Here is a 21,767-nt window from a genome sequence, read left to right as displayed (position 1 = left end):
TACACGTCCTTGTTTCTTTACTGATGCAAGGCTTCTAACCATCGTAGGTAAGAAAGGATGAGACTGTCACCAAAAGGAATCGACCTCGCATCGAAACTTGTAACTACTGAGTGCATTGGAAATATATTATCGGCAGCATCTGCCTTGTTTCAAATGCCTCTTTGTCTGTTGCCATTAGTCATCCTTGCCGTACTGTTGTCACCTTCGTGTGTACAAAAAGCTATTGTTTCCTTCAATTGCGCATGTCACAGCAGTATGACACTGGGTTGTCGGATCTAAGCATATACGCGTTATCTATATACAATCTACTGGAAAGGTGCAGCTATTAAAAACTATACAAACGAGTCTATCGCCCTTAAGAAACTTATGCGACCCTCTTGTTGACGTTGGTGTACCCAACCCCAAGACAGGTCAATATTACTGTCTGGTTGCTGTGGTCAGGCGTAATTTTAAAGGTAAGACCAAGGAAAGTCTTGATATCGCGCAGGTATTGTATTCTATGGATCCAGAGACACGTTAGAAAATGCATCGCAAGGTAAATGATGATGACAACAGATGTGATAGCTTACGTGAAAGGAGAAAGCTTTGCGATGCGGATTTTACCAACATCTTCTGGCCCAAGCGCCAAGAACAATACGCCCAGCCACTGACTCACAGTGTCAAAGCATCCGCCCTTTTTGATTTCTTCCAGGAGAACTCGAGTTGTATGCACGCCGAGATCTTCTGGGGTCGCAAAGTGGTAGTCATTTACAAGCATGGCCTCCACGCCTCGTGTACTCGCTTCGTCGCCATTATCCACACCGGTTGTCGGTCGCCGTGGTTGAAAGGCACATTCTGCAGAAAGCAATGCTCCAGTCGTTGATTCCGCGACCAGTGTCAGCGCATATCCAGGTGATAAACCGCTCTCCGGTCCCTTGTAGACATCGGTGTAAATATAAACGTCCGGGATGAACTGTGTCAGCATGCTACGAGAGGCCTCAACAGTTCGGTTTGCCATTTGTGGTGAAATTCGAGTTGCGTACGCAATGCCTCGAATGCGTTTGATTTGGCCCTCCTCAATAAATTGTACGGGTTTGAGTTGGCGCACGATTGGAGAGCGGAAAAAGACCTCGCCGCCCCCTTTTGGCGGTGCTCCTCGTTTGCTAATCTACAAAAGCGGCAGTTTGTTAAGAGCGTTGGCAGTTTCCAAAGGCAGCATGTGAACCCACCTTTAGCTCCAAATCTTCCTCCACACCAAACCGTCTCAGATGCGGCAAAAGAACCGTTCTCAAAGAGTCCACAGATACATCCACATTATCATTCGTAATACCCGTCAGTGTCAGCTGCAAGGGATATTTGCCAAAAGGTCCAAGTGCAATCATGGGTTCCAAAAAATAACCAATGGCCCGCGACGGAGGACAGTCATGATGCACCTTGCCGCCGATAATGACACCTGGACGGTATACTACTGTCGTGCCCGTATACGAAATCTCGATGGTTGCGCCGTTCGTGGCCTTTTCCAGCAGGCGAAGAAAGCTTGCTTCATAGTCTAGACAATTTCATGTTGTTAGCTGACATTTCGACAACCCTTTTGGACGATGCCTCCTTCTCACCAGCCAATCCCGGGTGGTCCTCGTCTTCCGACCGGATCTTGTCAATGCGAACAGGCTGGTTGCTGAGAGTCGCCAGCAGCAACCGTTGCCGAAAGTAATTGTGGCCTTCAAACCGCAGCATGATGTTTTCAACACAAAGAAGAAACCTTCAAAGCGTTGCAGACAAAAAGAATTCATACTAAGCGTAATGTAACCCAATTTGGACAGTGTTCGGACTCGACGGAGCGAAGTGTGATATCCTTCGTGGAGTGTCCTCGTTTTCCCCTTTTCCATCCTGCCGATTTCGCCCTCCTCCTCCCCCCCATCGTGCCCCCCCTTGATGCCGTCGTTTTGTCGCCCGTGGTGATAGAGCTGGCTTTCCCTCAACGCGCCGCGTGTTATTTTCTTATTTGCAATCCGCTCTCTTTTCTGTACATATTGCTTTCTGACGACGACCGCCGCGACAAAGTCCTTTTGACTTGTCGTCAGCACTTTTTCGCCTTGTTCTTTTCCCGATAAATTCTTTTCCTTTTCTCATATTACATACTTGCTGTTCCTCTTTGCTATTTAATTGTAAAGTTATCTTGGCGAGCTGATATGCAACCTGTAAACATGTACAAGTCTGCCAACCCGAACCTTAACAACAACACGGTTTACAGCCCAATGTACACCCACCAGCTCCGACCAAGAGCTGTCTCGTGTCCCACTCGTATGCAAGTCCCTTCGTCGCAACCGGACACCAATACGGTGCATATCGCATACCGGTAAAGTGTCGCTACTTCAATTTAATGCCTTTGAAAGTATCTCATCAAAACGCTTGATTCACTAGCCCAGGGATGACTGATCGAGGAGAGCTCTATCTGTACTTTCGGAACTACCTAGGATTTGAGCTCTTTGCATTCTACGATCACTACTGTTTTGTCCGCTTCGTTGACCCAGAGTCTGCCCGGCGGGCATTGTCCATCCCAGCCCCTCAAGGTGTCATCACACTCGAGCCTGCACAGAAAAACTACAAAGTTCCATACCCGCAACCAGAAGAAGAGAGCTCCCGCTGTAAGGTCATCCATGTCACTCATTTGCCTACAAATTATTCAAAGGAAGAGATGTGCAAAGTGTTCCGTTCTTTCCCTGGGTAAGCATGCCTGTGATGCCCTGTTCTGTGTATGTTCTAATCTTTTTTTTTTTTTGGATCAAGCTTCTTGAAAGTTGAGTTTCACGGGAAATACGGTTACGTATTCTTTGAGACTGATCAAGCAGCCTCAAAGTGCTGGAGACGACTCCGCCAAGAGACAAACCTCGTAGTGAGCTACGCTAAAAATGCTAAACTAGATGATGAAGACCTCCTTACTGTTGAACGAGAGAAGTTGATGATGAACAACCTAAACAATCTTCAGCCGTTTTATCAAGCCGGGCCAAAGCTGTACCCGCCGGCGCCCATCCCCCGGTTCGTGCAAAAGGCACATGAAGAGTACAGTTTCCTAAACCGTGAGAGCATTGAACAACTAGACGCTGATATTAGAAACGATTTTGAGATGTTATTGGCCGAGTCGCAAGCTCGCCTTTGGCCACGCCCATTCGATCTTGCGCCTGGAGTGCCCAAACCGCCACCGGTGCGCGCTGCCACACAAGAAGAGGACGAGAACACTTGGGTCAATGAATCCTCATTTGAGGAAGAAGTCTCCTTTCTCAGCGATGGGTCTCCTGCTGATGGACACATCACTCCTGGCAGTCGGACACTCGTAAACAGTCCTTCGGCGGGAAGCAGCCCGGAGACTCCCCAAATACCCTCCAATAATCTTTTGCAGGCTTCGTGGGCGCTTTTGAAGGGCACATCGTTACATCCAGGAAGGGTCGAAAGTAGTCATCTCAAGATGCTGTCCTACTCTGGCCTGCGACCTGGTTCTGGCCTCCATCCCAATGAGAGGCAAGGTTTCACATGGGGCAAAGTGGGTGAAGAGACAAGGTCAAAGCACGTGGCTACCGTCGGTCCGAGCCTAAACTGGAACCCTTTGCACCAATTGTCGGTGCCAGACAACCATCGTCGCCTTCCTGATCACGTTCTGGTGGGTATGAATCGGCCGCGGGCCGCCTCGTTTTCAGCATATCACCCTGCGCACTCTCTCATGATGAACGGATACCATGACGGTCACCGCGGGCCAGTGCATCGACGTACTTGTCAACGACAGATACCCTAGCTTAATCGTTGACTAGCAAACAATGCCAGTAGGCGGGTAGGCAAAACAAATTATTTATCTGATGAGAATTGGGTGCTTTGCGGATGGATGATATTCTCTTTTATGACTTTGTGTCTGGATTTTTATAGCGTACGAATTGCGTTAAATGTAGCATTAAGGGACTCTGGTGTTATCTATATAAAGGACAATGATTATTTGTTTCGGATATTTGCAAATTGTGTTGGTTTGTTACATTATATACAAGGATGCTGCTATTATTTGTACAGGGTTTCTATATGGACCATTTTAGTAGAAGGCGAATCCGCCGCTTTTTGCAGAGCACCTTGATCTCGTCCAGGATGTGAAAGAACCGTCTCTGATGTGCGGTTGTGTTTCTCGCGTCCTCAACTCGAACCCGATCGAGAAGGGCTTTCGAGTCGTCCGAGGACCACGAATGCAAGTATTCGCCCGTAACTGTCTGGGTGGATTCCGTCCCAGAAAGAGCAACCTCTTCCATATCTTCAAAATATGCCTCAATGCATACCACATATTCCACCTCTCGAACATTCGGACATGCATCCAAAATCACTTCCCAGTCACTCGCGCGCAAACCATCAGCAAACTTTGTCATTTGTAAATCGATGGAAATGCGCGACAGCTCCGGCAACTTTTTCAACGCTTCCGCAAAAGCGAAAAGGTTTTCCTGTGCATTGAGGGGTTCCCAAAAATGTGTGACTGACAGAGATCTGAGTCGGGATCGAAACTGGCCAATGTTCAGCGTAAAGAGACGGATATGCTGAAGTTCAGTGTTGAGAGACAGGGCGCGGAGAGATTTCCAGCCATCTACCATCATGTTCAAAGCCTGGCGGGGCATTCCAATAAGGATTTAACAAAGAAGTTCAGCGAACAACAAGCTAAGAGAAATTTTCCTACCGGAGCGGTCATCCCAAACGCCTGGGCGTCGACAAACTCTTCCACTTCCCCGCATCCCATGATCAGAATCAACATATTGCTATCCCCAACATAAACCGTTTCTTCGGTCCCAGCCAACACAATTCGCTTCAAGTGCCGCGCATACTGGGCGACACTTTCAAACAAGACATTAAAATTACTAAAGAAGAAGGACTCGTCTGTGTCGCTAATGACGAGGGTATGGAGATTATTTCCGCATTTGGAGAGAAGGGTATCAAGAGCAGCAAAGAAGGTTGTTACGAGGTGTCGGGACAGATCATTATCTGGTGGTAAAAGTGGAGGAGCACACACGCTGTCGTTCGAGGATGTCAGTCCAAAGCGGGACATGTACTACTATGCTATCAAACATGCACACTTACTCGACCAATGTCAAACCCTTGACGTGCGCGGCTCTAGGACACAGCGCTTTTTCCACAAACGCAGTTGCAGACAAGACCTGCCCGCTGATCGCGCAATGCCGCCAAAGCTCAGGACTCTCAACTACTTGTCGAATGCGACGAGAGGTTCTAAATTTCGGATAACAAATTTTAGTACGCTGATTTCACACATTGTCTGGAGGGCTATTCACCTTGTAATAGCTACAAGCTCAGGGCCGCTGAGGTACGAAAGGATCAGCAGCAAGCAGTCATCATTCAGGTCATGCAGACTGGGACTTGGAGTTTGGGATGTCATTCACGGGAATTTGGATGCAGACCGTAAGGGCCTGAAAACTTTTGCTTGCTTTTGCCGATTGCGCCAGTGTGATCTACTCTGCTATCTTTCTCGACCTCAATTACTCTCCGAAAATCTCACCGCCGCGACAAGGGAACAGAGCGTGCACCCCGCCAGCATCCCGTGACAGGACGTGGCCTCCATGCACTTGTTCATCCTGCACAGTGCTGCTTGCAGTTGCAGCTTCCGGAAAGCCAGCCTGAAAGGCAAATGGAAAGTCCTTTAGAACGCAACTGAACGACGTGCAATCCGTGCTTCGATAGAGCCATGGCGCAACATGATTATTCCAATCTATGATACAGATGATGATATCTTAATGACTGTTATGTTACAGAGATGATGATATTCTTGACAAGGAGCGACATTAGCTCGAGAGCAAACCATAAAATGCACTGGAAACTGATGACCTACGGTGCAAGAAGGAGCTGCAGTTTACCGCTAGCGTGAGCCTCATGAAGTTTGTCACTTCCGCCTAAAAAGTACGCCATGCGTACATTACACTGCTTGTCGACAGTCGCCTTGCAACAACGAAACTCACCAAGATGCTGTCCATTGATAAAGATATTGGGAACTGTGCGCTGCCTAGTCTTTTCTTTTAGATAATTCTGAATAGCTTGGCCATCAAGTCGCTCATCCAACTCAAAAGATTCATATTCAACATTAAGAAAATCCAGCAGCCTTTTAGCCTTGGTGCAATAGGGACAGTACGTCTTTGAAAACACCTGCGGAGAGCGTTAGGAGATTATACGATGCTGCTACAATTCCATTTAGGGGCACCACACATACTACGACTTTGTTCTCGCTGAGGGCATCCTCAACGAGTTTGTTGGTCGGCAACATATCCGTTCGGACGTCAACGAGCGCAAAGACCGAAAGGAATGACTGTGAAATCGCGTGGCTTGCCGGGGGCTGGTTCATGACATAATCATCGGCGACCGACTTCGACGCACTATTTTGGGCACGGTTATTGTAAATCATGCGGTCGATCTCCTAAAATAATACCATTATTCCGATGCACATCCCAGGTAGACTTGATTGGCAAAACAATGGAATTCTCGGGTGCGGAGGAACCCTAGGCCGGAGGCTTCTCGGTGTAATTTGTTGGGCATTGTTATGGTGTACTGCCATGTTTGGACCTGGAAAATGAGCATTTTCAAATATTTGGAGGCACATTTCATTAGAAAAAACAATACTAGGCTGGTAAATAAGACATGGCTTGGCGTTTGGCATATGCGGTATACCCTCAGGATGAGGCTCTGGAGCAAGTCATCCAAGTCATGCTTTTATCCACGGGGAAACCTCATTTGGTACCCGGGTTGACATGAGGAGCGGTCCCAAAATTAACTCTCTTAACCAAATCTCCCCTTTTATCGTCTCCCTCCTGGAGCATACTCAGTGATACGTTAAACTACAACTACCTTGGTCATGGCAACAGATTCGAGCTGGCCTTGCGATTTGTCGGGAATATACGATCTCAATGGATATACCATTGGTGAGTACATCTTCCAGCTCTGTGAAGTCACATCATTCTTAACCATATTTGGGACGACACTAGACCATTGGACCCTACAAACGAACCTATGCGTTAGCAACAAACTCGTACTCGCCTTTAGCATTCCAAACACTGTATTCTCCTGCTTTGTGTGCGGATTGATGGTGGTGTTCATGATACGTGACTTTCAAATTGTCGGGCGTCAATGGACTTTGAGCAAGGCATTTTATGTGAGTGTGTGTTCTGCTTGCTGTGGGGTCATATTCTCAATCTTTATTCAACAAAAACCATCTTTGTGTCGCCTGGCAGCTTGCTACTAGCATAACATGCATGGGATTAATGATCGGGAGCCTTGAAGTTTTTGCAAAGGGCCGGGCGGTATCCGTTCTGAATTCATTGGTGTGGATCTTTGGTTCCGAAGGTAAGAAAATGAAATGCGTGACATTTGTTATGATCTTATCACAGCAGAGGGTAACATCCTTCCCTCTCCTTTTTCGTGCAGGTCTTATGGTGGCCGCGTTCTGTACACTCTTTCATTGGGTCAAATTCACGATTCAGATGGTGGACATGCACGAACAAGAGATTTTGCGACAAGAAATGATCCGACTTCGCAAAACACTGCTCGTTCCAACACATACAGTCTTTATAATCTGTCTACCCATTCTGTTTGTTCGTGCTGCTTACTACAGCTTGGAGAATCAAAAGGTACAGCATGATTCGGTATAGCTGCAAAATGCCAAACATTTGAGGCTAATAACAAGTTACCTTTCAAGATCTATAACATAGCTTCACTACTTTACTTTGGTTCGATGATACCATGGGTATGTGACATGCTTTATCAATATATGAAAATGCAATTTCCGAGCTTAATATCTTTCATATGCGTGTAGTTCATCAACTGGGCAGTCTGTAGTTACAAATTCTCTATCCACTTTTCTGCGATCATTGTGGAAGCGGTGAAGTCGACCTCACAGTTCAACATGGAGATTAAGCAAACTCAAAACCCTCAACAAGATGCGTCTGCATTGACACCCCAAACGCAAACCACGCTTGCTGGAACCGCTACCAGTCACAAAATGAGCAATCCCGCTAGATTACGGGGGCAGGAGATGCTGAAAATTGCCCAAAGGGTGCGATGGGTTGGAATTGGCATCGTCATGGTATGTTAACCTACAGTCATACGTTTCTTGAATACAGATCAACTAAACTTTCCCCATACATAGGACAAGGTTCTCTTTACCGCTGCATACCTGTCAGTCATGATTTCAAGCAGCATCTCTTGGAAAAGCCCTCCAAAGAATACTGCTCCGTACGGATTCTATGCCTTTTATTTAATGGTATGTATTACACCGGCCGCTTTCCCCGCATTCTTGCCTCTGAACATATCCTGTTTGTCAATTGTTTCGTGTTGCTCTATCGATAGGTTCTTCCAGGGTAGGCTGAATTGAGTTTTTAGTTGAGATGCGTTTGAGCCAAATTAACATATACCTTCATGATATTAGGGCAAATTTCTTGATCTTAGCAATGAGCTATTATCATTACCGAACAAAGCCTGCGAAATCAGCGTCCTCGTCGGCTTCCAATGCTTAAGCTGGCATGGGGAAGGAGAGTATACCATGAGCCTGCAGATACCAACGAATTTTCTCCTTCTCTCATAATTAGGATCTTCTGGACGAAGACGGACATATATAGGTTTTGTTTGTACATACAATTTATCTCAAGCTGGCTGAACCAGTAACATCTGTACAACCGCATGTCCAAACTTTTATACCAGCCTATAAAATGGCAGGCCGTGCCAATATCTGTCAGCATTCTTTCTGCAGAGACTACAAGGCACATCTTGTCCCCCAAAATACAATGACGTATTGCTAGCGGAAGTCTCGCTTAAAAGGGTTTAGGGAGATATCAGTCTATATTTTCATTGCTAGTCAAAATCGAAACTAAGACAGAAATACTCTATTGAAGGGCGGATCACCCATTGTGGTCATTTAGTAGCCAGTGAACGTTCCCTCTGTCCAAATCTAAGTCAAACCGTATGGCCTATGCAACAAGTGCACGACGTATCTTACCAGACGACCGTAGGTAACTTTTTCTTTCCACCTGTTGCTGAATGCGTTGACGGTGCTGGTCGTGAAGGGGAGTAAAATCCTTCACATTGAGGCATAGGATGGCTATGAGCAGTAATCCGCGTCGATATGTCATGTAATTAACCTCTTGTGCACAGTATGGTTCTGTCGTTGCGGGTTTTGATGACCAGTTCGGGTACAAAGAATGAATGCCCGCAACATCGTAGATTATGAATGGATGGATGCTCAGTATATTTGATCCATATGCTTCGAAGTAAGCGTGCGTAATGTAGTAGATGCTTAATCATATCGGGTGCATCTAATCGCTGCACAAGAAATCCTGCATGCCCATGATCTCCCTAGCGGTGTGGTTCCGGTCTTTCGATCTGTTTGTGGATTCACATAGATAAGTACATGAAGCTTCTGCCGGATCGGTCCAATGACTCTCTACTGGCCCAGTGAAGCCCCAAGAAACCCCATTCGAAGCGAAAAGGAGGTTACTAGTCGCAGTCCCGTTTGCACATGAACTCCAAACTTGTAGTTGATGATGAAAAGTTATTTACTTACTATGCAGGACTTTCAATCGGACAATATGTTCCTTTCATTGATCATGAAGCGACCAGCCAGATACAAGCCGATCATGGCCAAGACCTTACATTGGCATATATTACATATCTGGCCGAAACGTGAGACTTGTATGCCCTAGCTGTGATTCAAAAGTGCAGAGCTGAGGAACAAGCGATATTCTTGAGCGGCGGCTCACTTTGAGAAGGAAGAAAGTGCTGCTTCCAAAGGTCGGTGTAAATAAACAGATATTTTCCATAGGTCTATGCACAACAGTCATTTTCTCGAATTTATCTCCACTTTCTGTTTGCCATGTAGAACATTAGGTACGTTATGAAAATTCCACCAAGACGCTGAAGTGCTGAAATCCAACGACTACCAGCAAAGTAATATTTCTGCAGAATGTTGCGTCGGCAATGGCAGAAAACCTTGCAAAGATGGCATCTCCTTTGCGCGTTTGCGTGAGATCGCGTCTACTCTTTCTCCATGCATTCCATTACCGGCTCCTCCCCGCTCATTTCATGCTTCGAGTTATCCCCAGCAGTGCAAACCCACCTAACTAACCTCCGCACCGAGATTGCTTCTACTAGACCCAACCTCCGAGCGCTCATTACCATCCTCACGAAAACACTGTCTTCTCTTCAAACTCCCTGTCCCCTTCCGCACGCCGTATCCCTCATTCGTTCAATAGCTTCTCTCCCCTACATTCGTCCCACGGATAGCGAGGAAGCCGAGCGGTTAACGAATGCGGTCATCAAGGTTTTAATGAGTTTGAGTGCAGGGGGAGAAGACGTTTGGGCGGTTGGATTATGTTGCTGTCTCTTGTCGGAGGTTGCTCAAAGGCTCGACGAAGGAAATACGAGATTTGGGATCCAAGTTACCGCTGTTTGTCGAAACCTTGTGTCTGTGGTCGAGGGTCTTGATGCCGTGAAACGTGTGCAGCGAAATGATGAAAGGTGGTGGCAGTCTGTTTGATCTACATGCGACCCAATTCCAATAATGCATTTTCGTTACGAGTAGGTCTTGGATATGCCAGATCCTTTGCATGCTTTCGCTGGTCGATCTTACGCTGCATCTCTGCAGCATCTGTGCGCGTGTAGAACAGCGCGGGTCGCAACTCGTGTCTTCCGAGGCACCGGCAAAGTTTCTTTTGACGAGCACTCTGAGCTGCATCATGACCATTCTCGCCACCACATCACCGTCTCCCTTACGTCGACAGGATCGCCAGATGCAATCATCTCAGCACCAAGTCATCTATGCCCGTCTAGCCGCGTTGCAGTGTCTCCAGAGGCTCTTTGTTGAACCAGACGCTCCAGATTCTAATGGGGATGACACCGCCGGACACTTGAGAGGAGGGGTCCATATTTGGAGGCAACTCAGTGAACCATCTGCCACAAGAGTCATTTCAAATATTGCCGATATGGTTCGAAAACACTTGCCAGTAGTGATGGATCCCATCACCTATCAGCCTCCAGACCACGAAGAGATGATCCTATCGGGACTCATCAACATCCTCTCCGCAGCGGGTTTATTTGAGACACTCTTTTCAACCCGATCCGTATGCGTCAAATTCCTTCCAAACATTATTGTTTGCGCCATCCCACCAACACCTTCTTCACCGCCCTGTGCTGATATGCGATTTCCGAAATTACGATTAGCGTGTTTAACCTTTCTCGCGAGATTTGTAACCTCCGTCGCCGTAGCATCTAGACTACACGATAGCCCAAAATTTATAGAGCTGCTAGACAAACGACCGTTTGGTTCCTCTGTTACTGCTTTGTGGGTTGTACCGCCGACGCGGAAGCATTTGTCTGGAAATGCTGGGCAGGATGAAATCGATGTTACAGTGGCTGTTAGTAAATTGTTTTTGGGTCGGTGGTGGGAATGGGACATAGAGTGGGTTATTAGTGTGGAAAATGTGCTGGATCTGGCTAGGGAAGCGTACGGGAAGCACAGTGAAATGTGACCCAACCCTATCTTCCAAAAGAACCAATGAATAGCAATCCGTCACGACCATCAAGCTACAAAGATCATCTCGTTAATCCGCAATTTGAATTCGCATCTATTCCGATACCGGCAGTCTACCTAACATCAACACTTTCAACTATATACAAAAGTTTCAGACTAATGTGGTACAAACAAAAACAAACATGTACATCTGCCATAAGGTCTAGCTATACGAATGCTACCTCTTCGGCACTCACTTCTCCCCTAGTAACCAAAACAGCAACCAACTCCTTGACAAACTCCTCCAAAACCACAACGTTCTTTACAAACTCCCCTTCAAGATCCAACTCTCCGACCCCTTCCACCCAATCACCTTCATATAATGCCGCCCGTGTCATTTCCAACCGGTTATCGAATACATCTTCGCCCAATTGAGCTCGTTTCGTTGAGACCTCTGCGAGCAGACGGGTGATGATGACATAGAGGGAGGGATGTTGTGGTCCCAAAAGGATGTCGCTGCTGAAGAGGTACAGGTTAAGGAGAGGGTGGGGAGAGGCGGCCACTTTGGAAAGGACACCGGTTAAGGCGAGATTGATTTCCATAGAATGGCTGAAGAAAGTCGATAGCTTTCCAATAAATTTTTGAAGGGTTGCGTCGCGACCTAGCCTATCCAGCTGCTCTAATAGCTCGGCATTTTCAATCGTTATGGATTCTCCTTTTGTCTTGTCTTTTGTAGGGGAGGATGCGCGAGACGTCATGCGGGACGATAAGAGTGCAGTTTCTGCGTCTTCAAGATACGCTTCTAGGGTAGTCCCATGGTCCACCGCCGCATGAGCGGTATTCATAAGAGCAAAATACCGCCTAACGACGGCCAAATGTTGATGAGCATCGACAGTAAAATTGGACGATAATTCCGCAAACTTTGGTTCGGACATGGTTTCCAAAAGGAGCGCCAAGACTTGTACTCGGTGTTTCGTCAAGAGGCTATGGAAAAACCGTAATGTTTGCGTCACAACTTCTTCCGATAATGAATTCAATTTTGAAACGAGGACATCGCGAACATGCAATTCAACGTCATCTATCGCGGTAGCGTCCTGATCGTCAGAAACATCATCACCTTGCAATAGGAACCTTACAAATATAGAGGAAAATCGTTCCTCCCACACGACATCAAGCATTTTGCAAATATAGTATAAAACCGCCACGGTCGTCCCATCGAAATCCGATGCTGTCATTAGCTGTGGTTGCACGACATGTTCCAAGAAGGTCACACGAAACTCTCTTAGTATGGCTTCGCACGTATCCGGTGACGGGCATTTTGCCAGTACATCTTGAACAAAGCGCAAAAGGCCACACAGGGACTCGACATCTCTCGTAAAAGTCACCAACGCATACCCTTGACGCCCCCCAGGATTCAGATCAGGCAATTGGGGAGGCAACTGGGAAAACAGTCCGCCAATACCGGCAATCACCGTAATCGCAAAATCGCTCCTCGCTATGCAATCCTGCAGTTCATCCTGCTGCAGTTGAAGTAGGAACAAACAAGACGTCCGTGCCACATCACCACGTCGTCCTTCAATATGCACGTAGCGCAACAAATGGTCAAATAGTGGGAAATCGTAGCTGCCCTCGTCAAGTCCCGAGTCCTGGTCGTCTCGTGCACCAACGAGCCCGCCAACAGCTTCGGTGGATACGTTCGAGGTTACGGGTCGTTTTGTAAAAAAGAGATGCAACAGTGCCGGCAGCTCATGAATCTTTGTCGAAATATTGGACTCTAACTGTGGTTTCACGTTAGCAACCACTGCTTATCTGCACATTGTCGATTAATAAGAACCAAACCTCGAGCATTGCATCCTCATACTTGTGATCCCGACTCGCCAGAGCGCTCCTCATTAAAGCCACCGCAGCCCCATTGACAGATTTATGAAACAAGCTCTTTCCTTCCAGCAGGCTGATCAGTGAAGATATCGTCTGGATGACCTCGCCTCTGAATCCCAAAGGAACGTCCGCTTGCGACAGTTTCACCAACTGACCCAGCATGTCGTTGTTCAAGAACATTTCAGCACAGCCGTTAGTCGTATGCTAGGATTTGCTTCAATATAAACACCCTTCGATCCAGTGAAAAGGACGGTGAACTGTACATATAGAAACATACCAGACCCCGGTCTACCATACTCTGCTCCTTCACCAAGATATCTAGCATTTGTTGCAATGCTTGCGGTATCTCTGTTCGATCTACATTTCGGGAAAGGTTGGATTCCACCTGTACTTCAAAGTTTATCGTATCCCAGCATATTTGAAACTGAAAATGGACATGACAAAGGTTATGTTCAGTAGGCGATATGACAAGCCATTTTTTTGCACACACCTTGTGAAGAAGGTTCCCTGTCGAGCGTCTAGGCCCCAATTTCTCTATTTGGGATCTGACTTTGGTGAGGAGATCCATGTCTATCCAGCAATGAGTGCTTTTGTAACTCCAATCCGCCGCCGTTGCGTTCTATGGCGCTGGCGGAGTTGTGGTTACGACGGCGGCGGCGGCGTAACGCTGTGTGAGAACTTGCTCGAGTGCCCAAGCCCTCGAGTTTCACATTATGACTGTGCCACCTCGTTGCTATCACCGGTCGTGAAGCAGGGAGGACGTTGAAAACGGACATTCACATAATTGGGGGCTACAAAAGCTACTTTATAAATCCATACATACAAGATCTAATAAATTATTCACAATGAGTTATGCATATATATGGTTATCGTCGTGAAAATCAAAAGGATTATCTGCCGTGGTCGGCACTTGTGCCGACGCTTCCTTCGGCAATCGCAGCCTCTTCGGCTTCTTTAGTCGTAACATCTAATAACAAGGAGGGAGATTTTAGTCATTGTGTCCAACTGAACTGTGAACAATAGCTACGCACCGTCTGTCAGCGTGATGTTCCGCATCATACCAATGGTACCAAATATTGGAACCAACAAGCAGCACGCGATGATGTTTAGAGTTTTGCTCGTGTAGGTATATGCGTGGCGCGCTCGCGACAGTTGATCACCCTCCAACCATAGTCTGACTTTGGTGTGGTCACCCACGAAGGCTGTAATGTTGGCCTCAGGGAGCTCGGGAAGCGCTTCGACAAGTTGATCGTGAAGAAGTTCCTTCCAGATTGCGCCTGCTATAGACGCTCCGACCGAGAAGCCGACGGACGTGACTGTTAGATACACGGCAGTCATTGTTCCGAGATCTAAGTACAGCAGGATCAGATGATGCCAAGATCCCATCGATATACGGTGACGACCACCTACATACCTTGATGTGCTACGGCAGCTTGCACTCCAACTTGGGTTGCACATGTTGTGATCCCTTGACCAATCCCAATAACTGTTTGGGCAGAGATCATTTCGGCCAATGGGTTTTCAGGTCCCTTTACATTAATCATGACACCGCTTCCAATGATGTTGATGGCGAGTCCAATCAAAGCCCACAGTTTGAAACTGCGAGTGCGTTTCATAGCGAGTCCGATAAGGATACTGCTGAGCACAGATCCAACGTTCCAAGAGGTGAAGATCCATTGAGATTGATCGACTGTGAGGTCACGAGAAACGTAAATGTATGAGGTAAGGAAACTGCTGTAGATGTAGTAGGACACAAAGATCAGACAGCCGGTAAGAAGGCCACCGATGACAGTACGGTCCTTTAGGAAACGGGCAGGGAAGATGGGGGCGCGGGAGAGAAACTGTTGCTGAAGGAAGAATATGACAAAGCCAACGCCGCCCATGACAAGCATGGCGATGATGCGGCCTGACGTAAAGGTTAGTCGACTGCTACGTTGCTTGACGAGCAGTAAGAAAACGTACCATCTTTCCATTCCTTTGGGTAATTCCGGTACCAGTTTGTGGGGAAAATGATGAGAAAGAGACTTCCGCCAAACAGCAGAAGACCGAGAAGGTCCACATCCAAAACCAGATTCTTCCAAAACTGCCACGTGAGATATTCATTCTTCTTCTTCACCACCAGGCCATTTCGGGAGGCCTTCCTTTCAAGCCACTTGAGACCAATGAAGATGGGTTGGGCACAGCAGAAGAGCAAGATGATGATCATTCCAAAAGCCCAGCGCCATTGGGATTTCCCGTCGACTTGCTTTTCAAGAAAATGCCTTGCAATTGGTGGACCGATCCAAATATTCAAGATAAATGGAAGATCGATCAAACTCGAAAAAAAACCTCGGTTGGCAAGGGAAGATGTGTCGGCGATGACAATCTGCAGCAGGGTATACACGCCAGAAGTACCGATTGTGTACAAAACTGTCGCGGCCTGTGATAAAGCAATTATAGTTAGGGAAGGGGGCCACTTCAACTTCGAGACTCGGCTGTCGTGGAGAGATAGGTACTCACAGCAAACTGGCCAAATGTATCCACAGCGCACATGATGATCAAACCAACAATGTAGCATAGCACGGCAAAGGCAAATGTCTCTGCCCGGCCAAAAACATCAGCTAGTTTTGCGAGTGGCATCTTGCAAACACTATTTACAACGCCGGACACGGCCATTAGCAGACTGAGGCCAGAGTGCTGTTGGAACGACGACGTGATGAAGGGAAGAAGCGTGCCGTAGGTATTGATGTCCAACGAGTAGACAAAGATCACAAGAAAGATTCTATACGATATCAACGGTTTAGCATCCTTTGTCTTTATCACAGATTTTAAGCCTTCAACGCACCCGACATAAATGATAGCGAATTCTGTTCTTGTTAACAGCTTGTAAGCCGCATCGAGGGCTTTCACACCCTGCTGTGCAGCAATCTCCCCCGAAGGCCGGGGAACGGCTTTCTCTTGGTCGAAACCAACTTGGTCGGAACCGACCAAGTCCACTTGAGTGCTATCGCGGTCCATTCTGGCTCGTGTCGTCGTCAAGTGCTCTCTCGGTAGCTGGCCAGCAACCGCGATGGGGTAAACGATGGTGGGGATGCAGCGAAAGCCGTCGTTTTAAAATATCGACAGCGATGAGGTTCCGCAGTCGGCCGGGCGAAAAAGAAAAAAACAACAAAACTTGCATATCCGTGGCCGTTTCTCCTGCTGCGATGGGTTCGGAAGTAACTTTTAACGTTGGAATCGCAGCTGGTCGTCGGACACTTGAGCCAATAAGGTTCCTACAATCTATCCTTTTATGGAATAATGTCATGGCACAGTCATACACTGATTTAAAGTTTAAAAGTGTTCATTTCCCAACAAAGGCCATTTGCCACGAGCACACGACTGGTAAGATGGGAATCCTCGGCGATGGATCAAAGATTCAAGAGCACAAAGAGATATGGCACTGGCAATCGTCGCTGGTGATGATGGTGGTGGTGGTGGAGGTGGTGGGCAGGGACTTGTGAAGCCAACGTCTGCTTTATGCATACTGTTTGAATGGGGAAATGACAAGGGCTGGCTGACAGTTAGCGCTTGAATAAACGCCGTTTGGATGTTACGGACCTGCTGGTAGACACTTGCCACGCATGATGAAACTAGCATCTTATTTTATGGTCGCAATGTTGCAATCCATGCCGAATGCATACGTTCATTAGCAAGTGATGTGAGGGCAAATATCGCTCGCCCAACTATGGCTTTTGCTTTACAGTCACCGCGCCACATAAGGAGGCACAGCCGTGATCGCTTACAAGCTCCTGTCGTGTTTTCCAAGGATCTCGCAGCAATCATGTTGACGCAAGAAGTGATTGTCAAAGAGGAACCAATGGGGAAAAGGAACAAGAAGCTACTCTTTGCTGATGATCGCGGGGACCCACTAAAATTCTACGTGACGCGTGGACTACATCGCGAGCGTATCAGGAAGCTAATTGAGGTAGAATATGAGCGCGACCACGAAGCGAGAAGCGTGGCGGACGCCTGACAAGCATTCTTCTCTAGGAACATGGAGGTCAGGTCGTAGATGTTGCTGGGTCAGATTGCTTCATGAAGCTGGGAGAACCTGGGATACGAACCGCTACCATAGACCTCTACTCCTCAGAATATGTAGAGGATTCTGTGCAGACTGGACAATTGCTCGGTCGCTCACCGTATGCGTTGTCCTTGAACGGCCTTCCTCCTGGTAACCGGACAAGGTATGTAGAGTGGCTTCTTTCTACACACAGCACTCGGCGTCGTCTAAGTATTTTCTGCATTCTAGTCGCGAACCTTTCACCCAAAAAGACAAGTTGCATCTGAGGAATCACATTGAAGGGCACATCAAAGCTGGAAAGCTATTCGGAAATGAAATATATAAGGAATTTGCTTCTTTGGTAGGCTTGATAGAACAAAATACTCGTCCCAGGATTTCACTAACGGCCATACTGTACTTCAAAGTTCCCTCACCACTCTTGGCAATCCTGGAGGGACCACGCTGTTAAGCATATCTTGCCTACACTTCCAGCGGCCAAGAAAATCGACAAGCGGGCGGAGCGAATCCGAAATCCTGGCCAAAGCCCAGTCGATGCTGAACAGTCTACTACAACAAGTCGAGATTCGGGCAGGCGGTCGGACCACTTTTCAAAGTACGAACGTGAGGTATTGGAAGAGCTTTTGAGGATATCACGCGAAAAGGACCGCGAGCTAGTGTACAGTGCCTTGGCAGAGCAGGTGAGTCACAACTGTCGTTGGCACTTTGCTGTGTTTCCTGCGAGCTTATACCGCTGCTAGTTCACTGCCCATTCCCAAGCCTCATGGAAACACTACGCAGAAGAGGAAGTTATCCCTAACATGGAGGACGAAGGTGCGCTCTTGGAAACAGGCACAGATGCACCACCACCGTCACGTCTCAAGGGTGTTCGTCGCGAATTCTCGGAGCGTGATAAAGCGCTGATTAGGAAAATCACGCGCAACAGGTTGGGAGACGCAGGTATCAAAGGTAAAAACTTTTGGGTCGAGTTTGGCTTGATGGTAAGTAACAGCACTGCTGCATGGGCAGCCGTGATAGGTCCGCACCCTGTTAACGTACTGGCTCGCTCTCAGCACTCCCAGCACAGCGCAGATAGTTGGCGAGGGCATGCTACCAAAGTAATAATGCCCGTTCTAATGGCTGCCCAGAAGATCTTGCAAAACGTGAGAAAGAAAAGCACCGCTGAGGCAGTAAACGAAAATGATGCAAATGCCGGAATATTACCTGGTGCACCGCAATCGAAGCAGCTTGAGGACACAGAAGTTAGCGATGTGGAGTATTGGTCGCAGGAAACGGAAACTCCGGACGACGCAAAGGAAAATGACACTGGGATGTGGATGACGCAGCCTCAGAGTGCTCCATCTGTAGATGAAGAGCAAGAAGAGGGAGAGGGACAAGCGGAGGAACGAGACGCAGAAGAGGAAGAGGAGGGAGAGGGACAAGCGGAGGAACGGGAAGCAGAAGAGGAAGAGGACACTCCATGGCAAACTCAAGCGCCAATCGGTGACACTCAGGATCATGAACGTGGGCAGTCGTCTGAGGAAGAACTGGCAATCGCCACACAAGCAAGTCCGCTGGGCAGGAACACTAGTGACTTTTCCGAAAAGGCCACATCGCAAAGTCCGCGCCGACCAAAGCTACGAAACAGTCCATCCAAGACACAATCGTCACAAGCCCAAGCTACGTCGCCCCATCCATCGCCTCGGAAACAATTGTTGTCCTCCCCTCAAGACCCCAATACCCAGCCTGCATCACAAACCCGAAGAAGCATCTCGAGGAACATAAGTAGAGAAGTTGAAAGTCCGCATCTGATGGACCGAGATGAGGCTCCACCGACTGTGGAAATGGTGGGCTCAACAGAGGAAGAATTGGACAGTTTACTTGAGGAACAGGCAAGGCTATCCCAAAAGCACGCACAATTGGAGGAGATGGCATCTTCTGCGAAAGGAGTCGCCGCAGATGAAGAGGGCGGAACAGAAGAAGCACCCATGGACGTGGACAATTCTGACACTCAATACCTGACAGCACCTGAGGGGAGGACAGACGAGAATCCCTTTTTAGCGTCGCCGACAAGTTCGCGGGTCATCAAAAAGAAGGCAGTTCCACTGCCCGAACCTAGCCAAAAATCCCCGCCTGCAACAATACCCCATGTGGTCCTAACTCCAGCACCCCACCATGAAGTTGCGGAATCGGTAAAGACGCAGTATTATAATCTATTCGATAAACTCTGCAACGACTACTCATCTGAAGGCTTCACCCGTCATCAATGCCTGGGGGCGGTTCACATGTCGGGCGGAGTAATCGGAAGAGCGCGAAAGCTCCTAGATGCTGGGTTGGATGTAGCGAAACTGAGCTCCAAAATTCGACGCCATATCTTTACATCGGATGAAGATGCAACATTGCTTGGAAATGATGAGCAGGCTATTGAATCCCTCAAAAAGGTTAAAGGCAGGGAGGTCATTTCTCACCGAATGCGATTTTTGCATCAGTGGTCTGCGTTACATGTGGGCGGTAGTCAATAATATTTCAGGGAGTTTCGGCATCTATGTTCAGCACCATGTTTATGCTGATGAGCTTGGTATATATCGTTGTGTTCCCACATCAGTAGATGTGATGAGCACAACATCTCCCTCAATCCCCCATCTTTCTATATCCTCTCTATCAAATTAGTCTCCACTATCTCCACAATGATTTTCAAATCACATCCTTCTAAAGTAATCTAAGTGCATCTCACTACATAATAACATGTTTCCAGCTATATGACATAATATGTTGTCAATTATACTTCACAATCAGAGGCTGCGACCTCCTCTATTAAAGGTCAACAAGAAATAAAATGTTAGTTCCGGTCAAATTGAACGGGTTATTGAACTTTTAACTTACGACATTCGGATCCCTGACAAGGAACAGTGCAGGTGACACCACGAGCGACATACACCGTGGTCGTATTCATTCCGTTGAGGCGCCATTGAATTGTAATATTAAGGTTGTCTGTGCTGGCCTTGAAGCCATCGGGGCAAGCGCACATTGGGCCGTAGATGGTGGAGGTGCAGATCGACGTTCCCGCGCATACTGTTCCGTTGATGGGACAACTGCTGCAGATGCCTGATAGCGTGGGTGCCAACGAGGGCTGAGGAGCCAGGCTTGTCGTGGAGGGGACGACTGACGTTGTGGTCACCGCTTTTGTTGCTGTGGTCGTCGTTGTTGTTGGAACCTTGGTAGTCGTTGTAGTGGTGGTCGCTTTTGTCGTGGTTGTCGTTGTTGGAACCTTGGTAGTCGTTGTAGTGGTGGTCGCTTTTGTCGTGGTTGTCGTTGTTGGAACCTTGGTAGTCGTTGTAGTGGTGGTCGCTTTTGTCGTGGTTGTCGTTGTTGGAACCTTGGTGGTCGTTGTCGTCGTCGTCGCCTTGGTAGTGGTTGTAGCTTTTGTCGTGGTCGTTGCCTTGGTCGTGGTGGTGGCAGCTTTCCTGTATCACAGCGAGTATATCAATTGATAAGTACACTTTGCGGGATGGCTCAAGGCACAGGATGTTAATGGCAGCCTCTTACGTTGTTGTAACTCCTCCACTTGCAGGGCAAACACCACTCAAGTCACGTATAGGAATCTCACTGCAGGCATCTGTACCATAAGTAGTACAGGCTATTGAAAGTATTGGATGACGATCAGCAGTGGTCGTGCGTTCAATGCGTTTTCATCTTACTTACGTGTGTTGCAAACAACGCCCTAATCAAATGGAAAACCATCAGCGTTCTGGCACCATCTGAGACATACTGACAGCCTGATACTTACTGGTGGAACAAAGACCCGGTGATCTTGTCCATCGGTCAACCATTCCGCACGAAAATGGGTTAGGGAATCGGTGTTTGGGGCAGCAGCCTAGATCACATTCATTTGTTAAGTATGGGAAGAAAGCATCGCATAAAGAGGCGTTATTATACCTTGAACCCAGGACGACACGCACAAAATAGCTTTGTCTCAGCGGTTTTTTTAAGAGTAACGCTAGTACATGACGTTGTAATGTCACATAGGTTACTCCCTGGTGTTGCAATACAAGTAGGGCATGTATTGCCACTGGGAGCAGCAACGGTGCTGCCTGTTGTTCAGAAAGCACTAGTGATCAGGGGGATGGAAGAATAGTGCAGATATGCAGTGATGAAACTCACCAATCAGGCTTAGGGTAATAACAGCGAGGGTAAACAGGTGCATGGCGCACGAGGGTTCAGGGGGATATAGGGGCGCAGCAGTCGATGTTAGGCTACCTATGGTAACTTACAAGGGAGGGCACAGAACCCTTCGCTCTTATAGGCAACCGCATGATTTGTTGCGGATTCCCAAATTTACTAAGAATAGTACCCGTGGTTGATATCATTCTGCCG

General features: G+C 47.6%; 10 protein-coding genes across 10 annotated transcripts; 4 read left to right on the top strand and 6 right to left on the bottom strand.

The window, feature by feature from the left end:
- Window positions 1–169: 169 nt before the first annotated feature.
- SPPG_00041 (18S rRNA biogenesis protein RCL1) lies at window positions 170–1,721 on the bottom strand. The gene is made up of 4 exons (XM_016748377.1): window positions 1,593–1,721; window positions 1,209–1,528; window positions 570–1,147; window positions 170–497 (listed from the first exon to the last, which is right to left on the bottom strand). The coding sequence occupies exons 1-4, from the start codon at window positions 1,711–1,713 to the stop codon at window positions 365–367; spliced, it is 1,152 nt and encodes a 383-aa protein (XP_016612348.1). The 5' UTR covers window positions 1,714–1,721; the 3' UTR covers window positions 170–364.
- Window positions 1,722–1,835: 114 nt separating this feature from the next.
- On the top strand, window positions 1,836–4,028 carry SPPG_00040 (uncharacterized protein). The gene is made up of 3 exons (XM_016748376.1): window positions 1,836–2,335; window positions 2,401–2,703; window positions 2,767–4,028. Exons 1-3 carry the CDS (start codon window positions 2,169–2,171, stop codon window positions 3,764–3,766), a joined length of 1,470 nt encoding a protein of 489 aa, XP_016612347.1. The 5' UTR covers window positions 1,836–2,168; the 3' UTR covers window positions 3,767–4,028.
- On the bottom strand, window positions 3,907–5,537 carry SPPG_08814 (uncharacterized protein). Its single transcript, XM_016756952.1, has 4 exons — window positions 5,286–5,537; window positions 5,077–5,223; window positions 4,679–5,009; window positions 3,907–4,607 (listed from the first exon to the last, which is right to left on the bottom strand). The coding sequence occupies exons 1-4, from the start codon at window positions 5,387–5,389 to the stop codon at window positions 4,038–4,040; spliced, it is 1,152 nt and encodes a 383-aa protein (XP_016612346.1). The 5' UTR covers window positions 5,390–5,537; the 3' UTR covers window positions 3,907–4,037.
- A 139-nt stretch (window positions 5,538–5,676) lies between these two features.
- SPPG_00039 (glutaredoxin) lies at window positions 5,677–6,406 on the bottom strand (the record flags this gene model as incomplete). Its single annotated transcript, XM_016748375.1, has 4 exons — window positions 5,677–5,775; window positions 5,840–5,900; window positions 5,967–6,150; window positions 6,215–6,406. 4 exons carry the CDS (start codon window positions 6,404–6,406, stop codon window positions 5,757–5,759), a joined length of 456 nt encoding a protein of 151 aa, XP_016612345.1. The 3' UTR covers window positions 5,677–5,756.
- A 330-nt stretch (window positions 6,407–6,736) lies between these two features.
- On the top strand, window positions 6,737–8,694 carry SPPG_00038 (uncharacterized protein). Its single transcript, XM_016748374.1, has 9 exons — window positions 6,737–6,920; window positions 6,984–7,150; window positions 7,230–7,341; window positions 7,423–7,625; window positions 7,694–7,741; window positions 7,811–8,080; window positions 8,144–8,257; window positions 8,344–8,354; window positions 8,423–8,694. Exons 1-9 carry the CDS (start codon window positions 6,854–6,856, stop codon window positions 8,508–8,510), a joined length of 1,080 nt encoding a protein of 359 aa, XP_016612344.1. The 5' UTR covers window positions 6,737–6,853; the 3' UTR covers window positions 8,511–8,694.
- Window positions 8,695–9,608: 914 nt separating this feature from the next.
- Window positions 9,609–11,623, top strand: SPPG_00037 (uncharacterized protein). Its single transcript, XM_016748373.1, has 4 exons — window positions 9,609–9,780; window positions 9,869–9,876; window positions 9,933–10,506; window positions 10,571–11,623. The coding sequence occupies exons 3-4, from the start codon at window positions 10,037–10,039 to the stop codon at window positions 11,514–11,516; spliced, it is 1,416 nt and encodes a 471-aa protein (XP_016612343.1). The 5' UTR covers window positions 9,609–9,780; window positions 9,869–9,876; window positions 9,933–10,036; the 3' UTR covers window positions 11,517–11,623.
- SPPG_00036 (uncharacterized protein) lies at window positions 11,574–14,017 on the bottom strand. The gene is made up of 4 exons (XM_016748372.1): window positions 13,866–14,017; window positions 13,653–13,799; window positions 13,337–13,579; window positions 11,574–13,275 (listed from the first exon to the last, which is right to left on the bottom strand). The coding sequence occupies exons 1-4, from the start codon at window positions 13,941–13,943 to the stop codon at window positions 11,725–11,727; spliced, it is 2,019 nt and encodes a 672-aa protein (XP_016612342.1). The 5' UTR covers window positions 13,944–14,017; the 3' UTR covers window positions 11,574–11,724.
- Window positions 14,018–14,159: 142 nt separating this feature from the next.
- On the bottom strand, window positions 14,160–16,584 carry SPPG_00035 (uncharacterized protein). The gene is made up of 6 exons (XM_016748371.1): window positions 16,200–16,584; window positions 15,875–16,136; window positions 15,338–15,794; window positions 14,790–15,281; window positions 14,407–14,724; window positions 14,160–14,342 (listed from the first exon to the last, which is right to left on the bottom strand). The coding sequence occupies exons 1-6, from the start codon at window positions 16,370–16,372 to the stop codon at window positions 14,266–14,268; spliced, it is 1,779 nt and encodes a 592-aa protein (XP_016612341.1). The 5' UTR covers window positions 16,373–16,584; the 3' UTR covers window positions 14,160–14,265.
- Window positions 16,585–17,177: 593 nt separating this feature from the next.
- Window positions 17,178–20,158, top strand: SPPG_00034 (uncharacterized protein; the record flags this gene model as incomplete). Its single annotated transcript, XM_016748370.1, has 6 exons — window positions 17,178–17,321; window positions 17,387–17,580; window positions 17,646–17,757; window positions 17,822–18,094; window positions 18,155–18,394; window positions 18,467–20,158. The coding sequence occupies 6 exons, from the start codon at window positions 17,178–17,180 to the stop codon at window positions 19,913–19,915; spliced, it is 2,412 nt and encodes an 803-aa protein (XP_016612340.1). The 3' UTR covers window positions 19,916–20,158.
- Window positions 19,897–21,597, bottom strand: SPPG_00033 (uncharacterized protein; the record flags this gene model as incomplete). Its single annotated transcript, XM_016748369.1, has 7 exons — window positions 19,897–20,204; window positions 20,277–20,857; window positions 20,940–21,030; window positions 21,096–21,114; window positions 21,181–21,267; window positions 21,330–21,484; window positions 21,555–21,597. 7 exons carry the CDS (start codon window positions 21,595–21,597, stop codon window positions 20,173–20,175), a joined length of 1,008 nt encoding a protein of 335 aa, XP_016612339.1. The 3' UTR covers window positions 19,897–20,172.
- Between the last annotated feature and the right edge of the window lie 170 nt (window positions 21,598–21,767).

Source organism: Spizellomyces punctatus, assembly GCF_000182565.1.
Source record: "Spizellomyces punctatus DAOM BR117 chromosome Unknown supercont1.1, whole genome shotgun sequence".
Taxonomy (NCBI): domain Eukaryota; kingdom Fungi; phylum Chytridiomycota; class Chytridiomycetes; order Spizellomycetales; family Spizellomycetaceae; genus Spizellomyces; species Spizellomyces punctatus.
Note: the sequence above shows the minus strand (reverse complement) of the source record. Positions and strands in the feature narration are given on the sequence as shown.

Bases quoted from the DNA above. Each gene is read 5' to 3' on its own strand.
- SPPG_00035 (XM_016748371.1), bottom strand. From the start codon at position 16,372: ATGGACCGCGATAGCACTCAAGTGGACTTGGTCGGTTCCGACCAAGTT. The intron at 15,795-15,874 runs GTGAGTACCTAT...GCTTTATCACAG, and splicing joins ATACATTTGGCCAGTTTGCT to GCCGCGACAGTTTTGTACAC. The intron at 14,725-14,789 runs GTATGTAGGTGG...TGCTGTACTTAG, and splicing joins AGCTGCCGTAGCACATCAAG to ATCTCGGAACAATGACTGCC.
- SPPG_00040 (XM_016748376.1), top strand. From the start codon at position 2,169: ATGCAACCTGTAAACATGTACAAGTCTGCCAACCCGAACCTTAACAAC. The intron at 2,336-2,400 runs GTAAAGTGTCGC...TTGATTCACTAG, and splicing joins ACGGTGCATATCGCATACCG to CCCAGGGATGACTGATCGAG. The intron at 2,704-2,766 runs GTAAGCATGCCT...TTTTGGATCAAG, and splicing joins GTGTTCCGTTCTTTCCCTGG to CTTCTTGAAAGTTGAGTTTC.
- SPPG_00038 (XM_016748374.1), top strand. From the start codon at position 6,854: ATGGCAACAGATTCGAGCTGGCCTTGCGATTTGTCGGGAATATACGAT. The intron at 7,626-7,693 runs GTACAGCATGAT...TTACCTTTCAAG, and splicing joins ACAGCTTGGAGAATCAAAAG to ATCTATAACATAGCTTCACT. The intron at 7,742-7,810 runs GTATGTGACATG...ATATGCGTGTAG, and splicing joins TTGGTTCGATGATACCATGG to TTCATCAACTGGGCAGTCTG.
- SPPG_00036 (XM_016748372.1), bottom strand. From the start codon at position 13,943: ATGGATCTCCTCACCAAAGTCAGATCCCAAATAGAGAAATTGGGGCCT. The intron at 13,800-13,865 runs GTGTGTGCAAAA...GTCCATTTTCAG, and splicing joins CAGGGAACCTTCTTCACAAG to TTTCAAATATGCTGGGATAC. The intron at 13,580-13,652 runs GTATGTTTCTAT...AGCAAATCCTAG, and splicing joins GTATGGTAGACCGGGGTCTG to CATACGACTAACGGCTGTGC.
- SPPG_08814 (XM_016756952.1), bottom strand. From the start codon at position 5,389: ATGACATCCCAAACTCCAAGTCCCAGTCTGCATGACCTGAATGATGAC. The intron at 5,010-5,076 runs GTAAGTGTGCAT...CTCGAACGACAG, and splicing joins AAGGGTTTGACATTGGTCGA to CGTGTGTGCTCCTCCACTTT. The intron at 4,608-4,678 runs GTAGGAAAATTT...ATGCCCCGCCAG, and splicing joins CGTTTGGGATGACCGCTCCG to GCTTTGAACATGATGGTAGA.
- SPPG_00041 (XM_016748377.1), bottom strand. From the start codon at position 1,713: ATGCTGCGGTTTGAAGGCCACAATTACTTTCGGCAACGGTTGCTGCTG. The intron at 1,529-1,592 runs GTGAGAAGGAGG...GAAATTGTCTAG, and splicing joins GGACCACCCGGGATTGGCTG to ACTATGAAGCAAGCTTTCTT. The intron at 498-569 runs GTAAGCTATCAC...CTGGATCCATAG, and splicing joins GCAAAGCTTTCTCCTTTCAC to AATACAATACCTGCGCGATA.
- SPPG_00037 (XM_016748373.1), top strand. From the start codon at position 10,037: ATGCATTCCATTACCGGCTCCTCCCCGCTCATTTCATGCTTCGAGTTA. The intron at 10,507-10,570 runs GTGGTGGCAGTC...CGTTACGAGTAG, and splicing joins GTGCAGCGAAATGATGAAAG to GTCTTGGATATGCCAGATCC.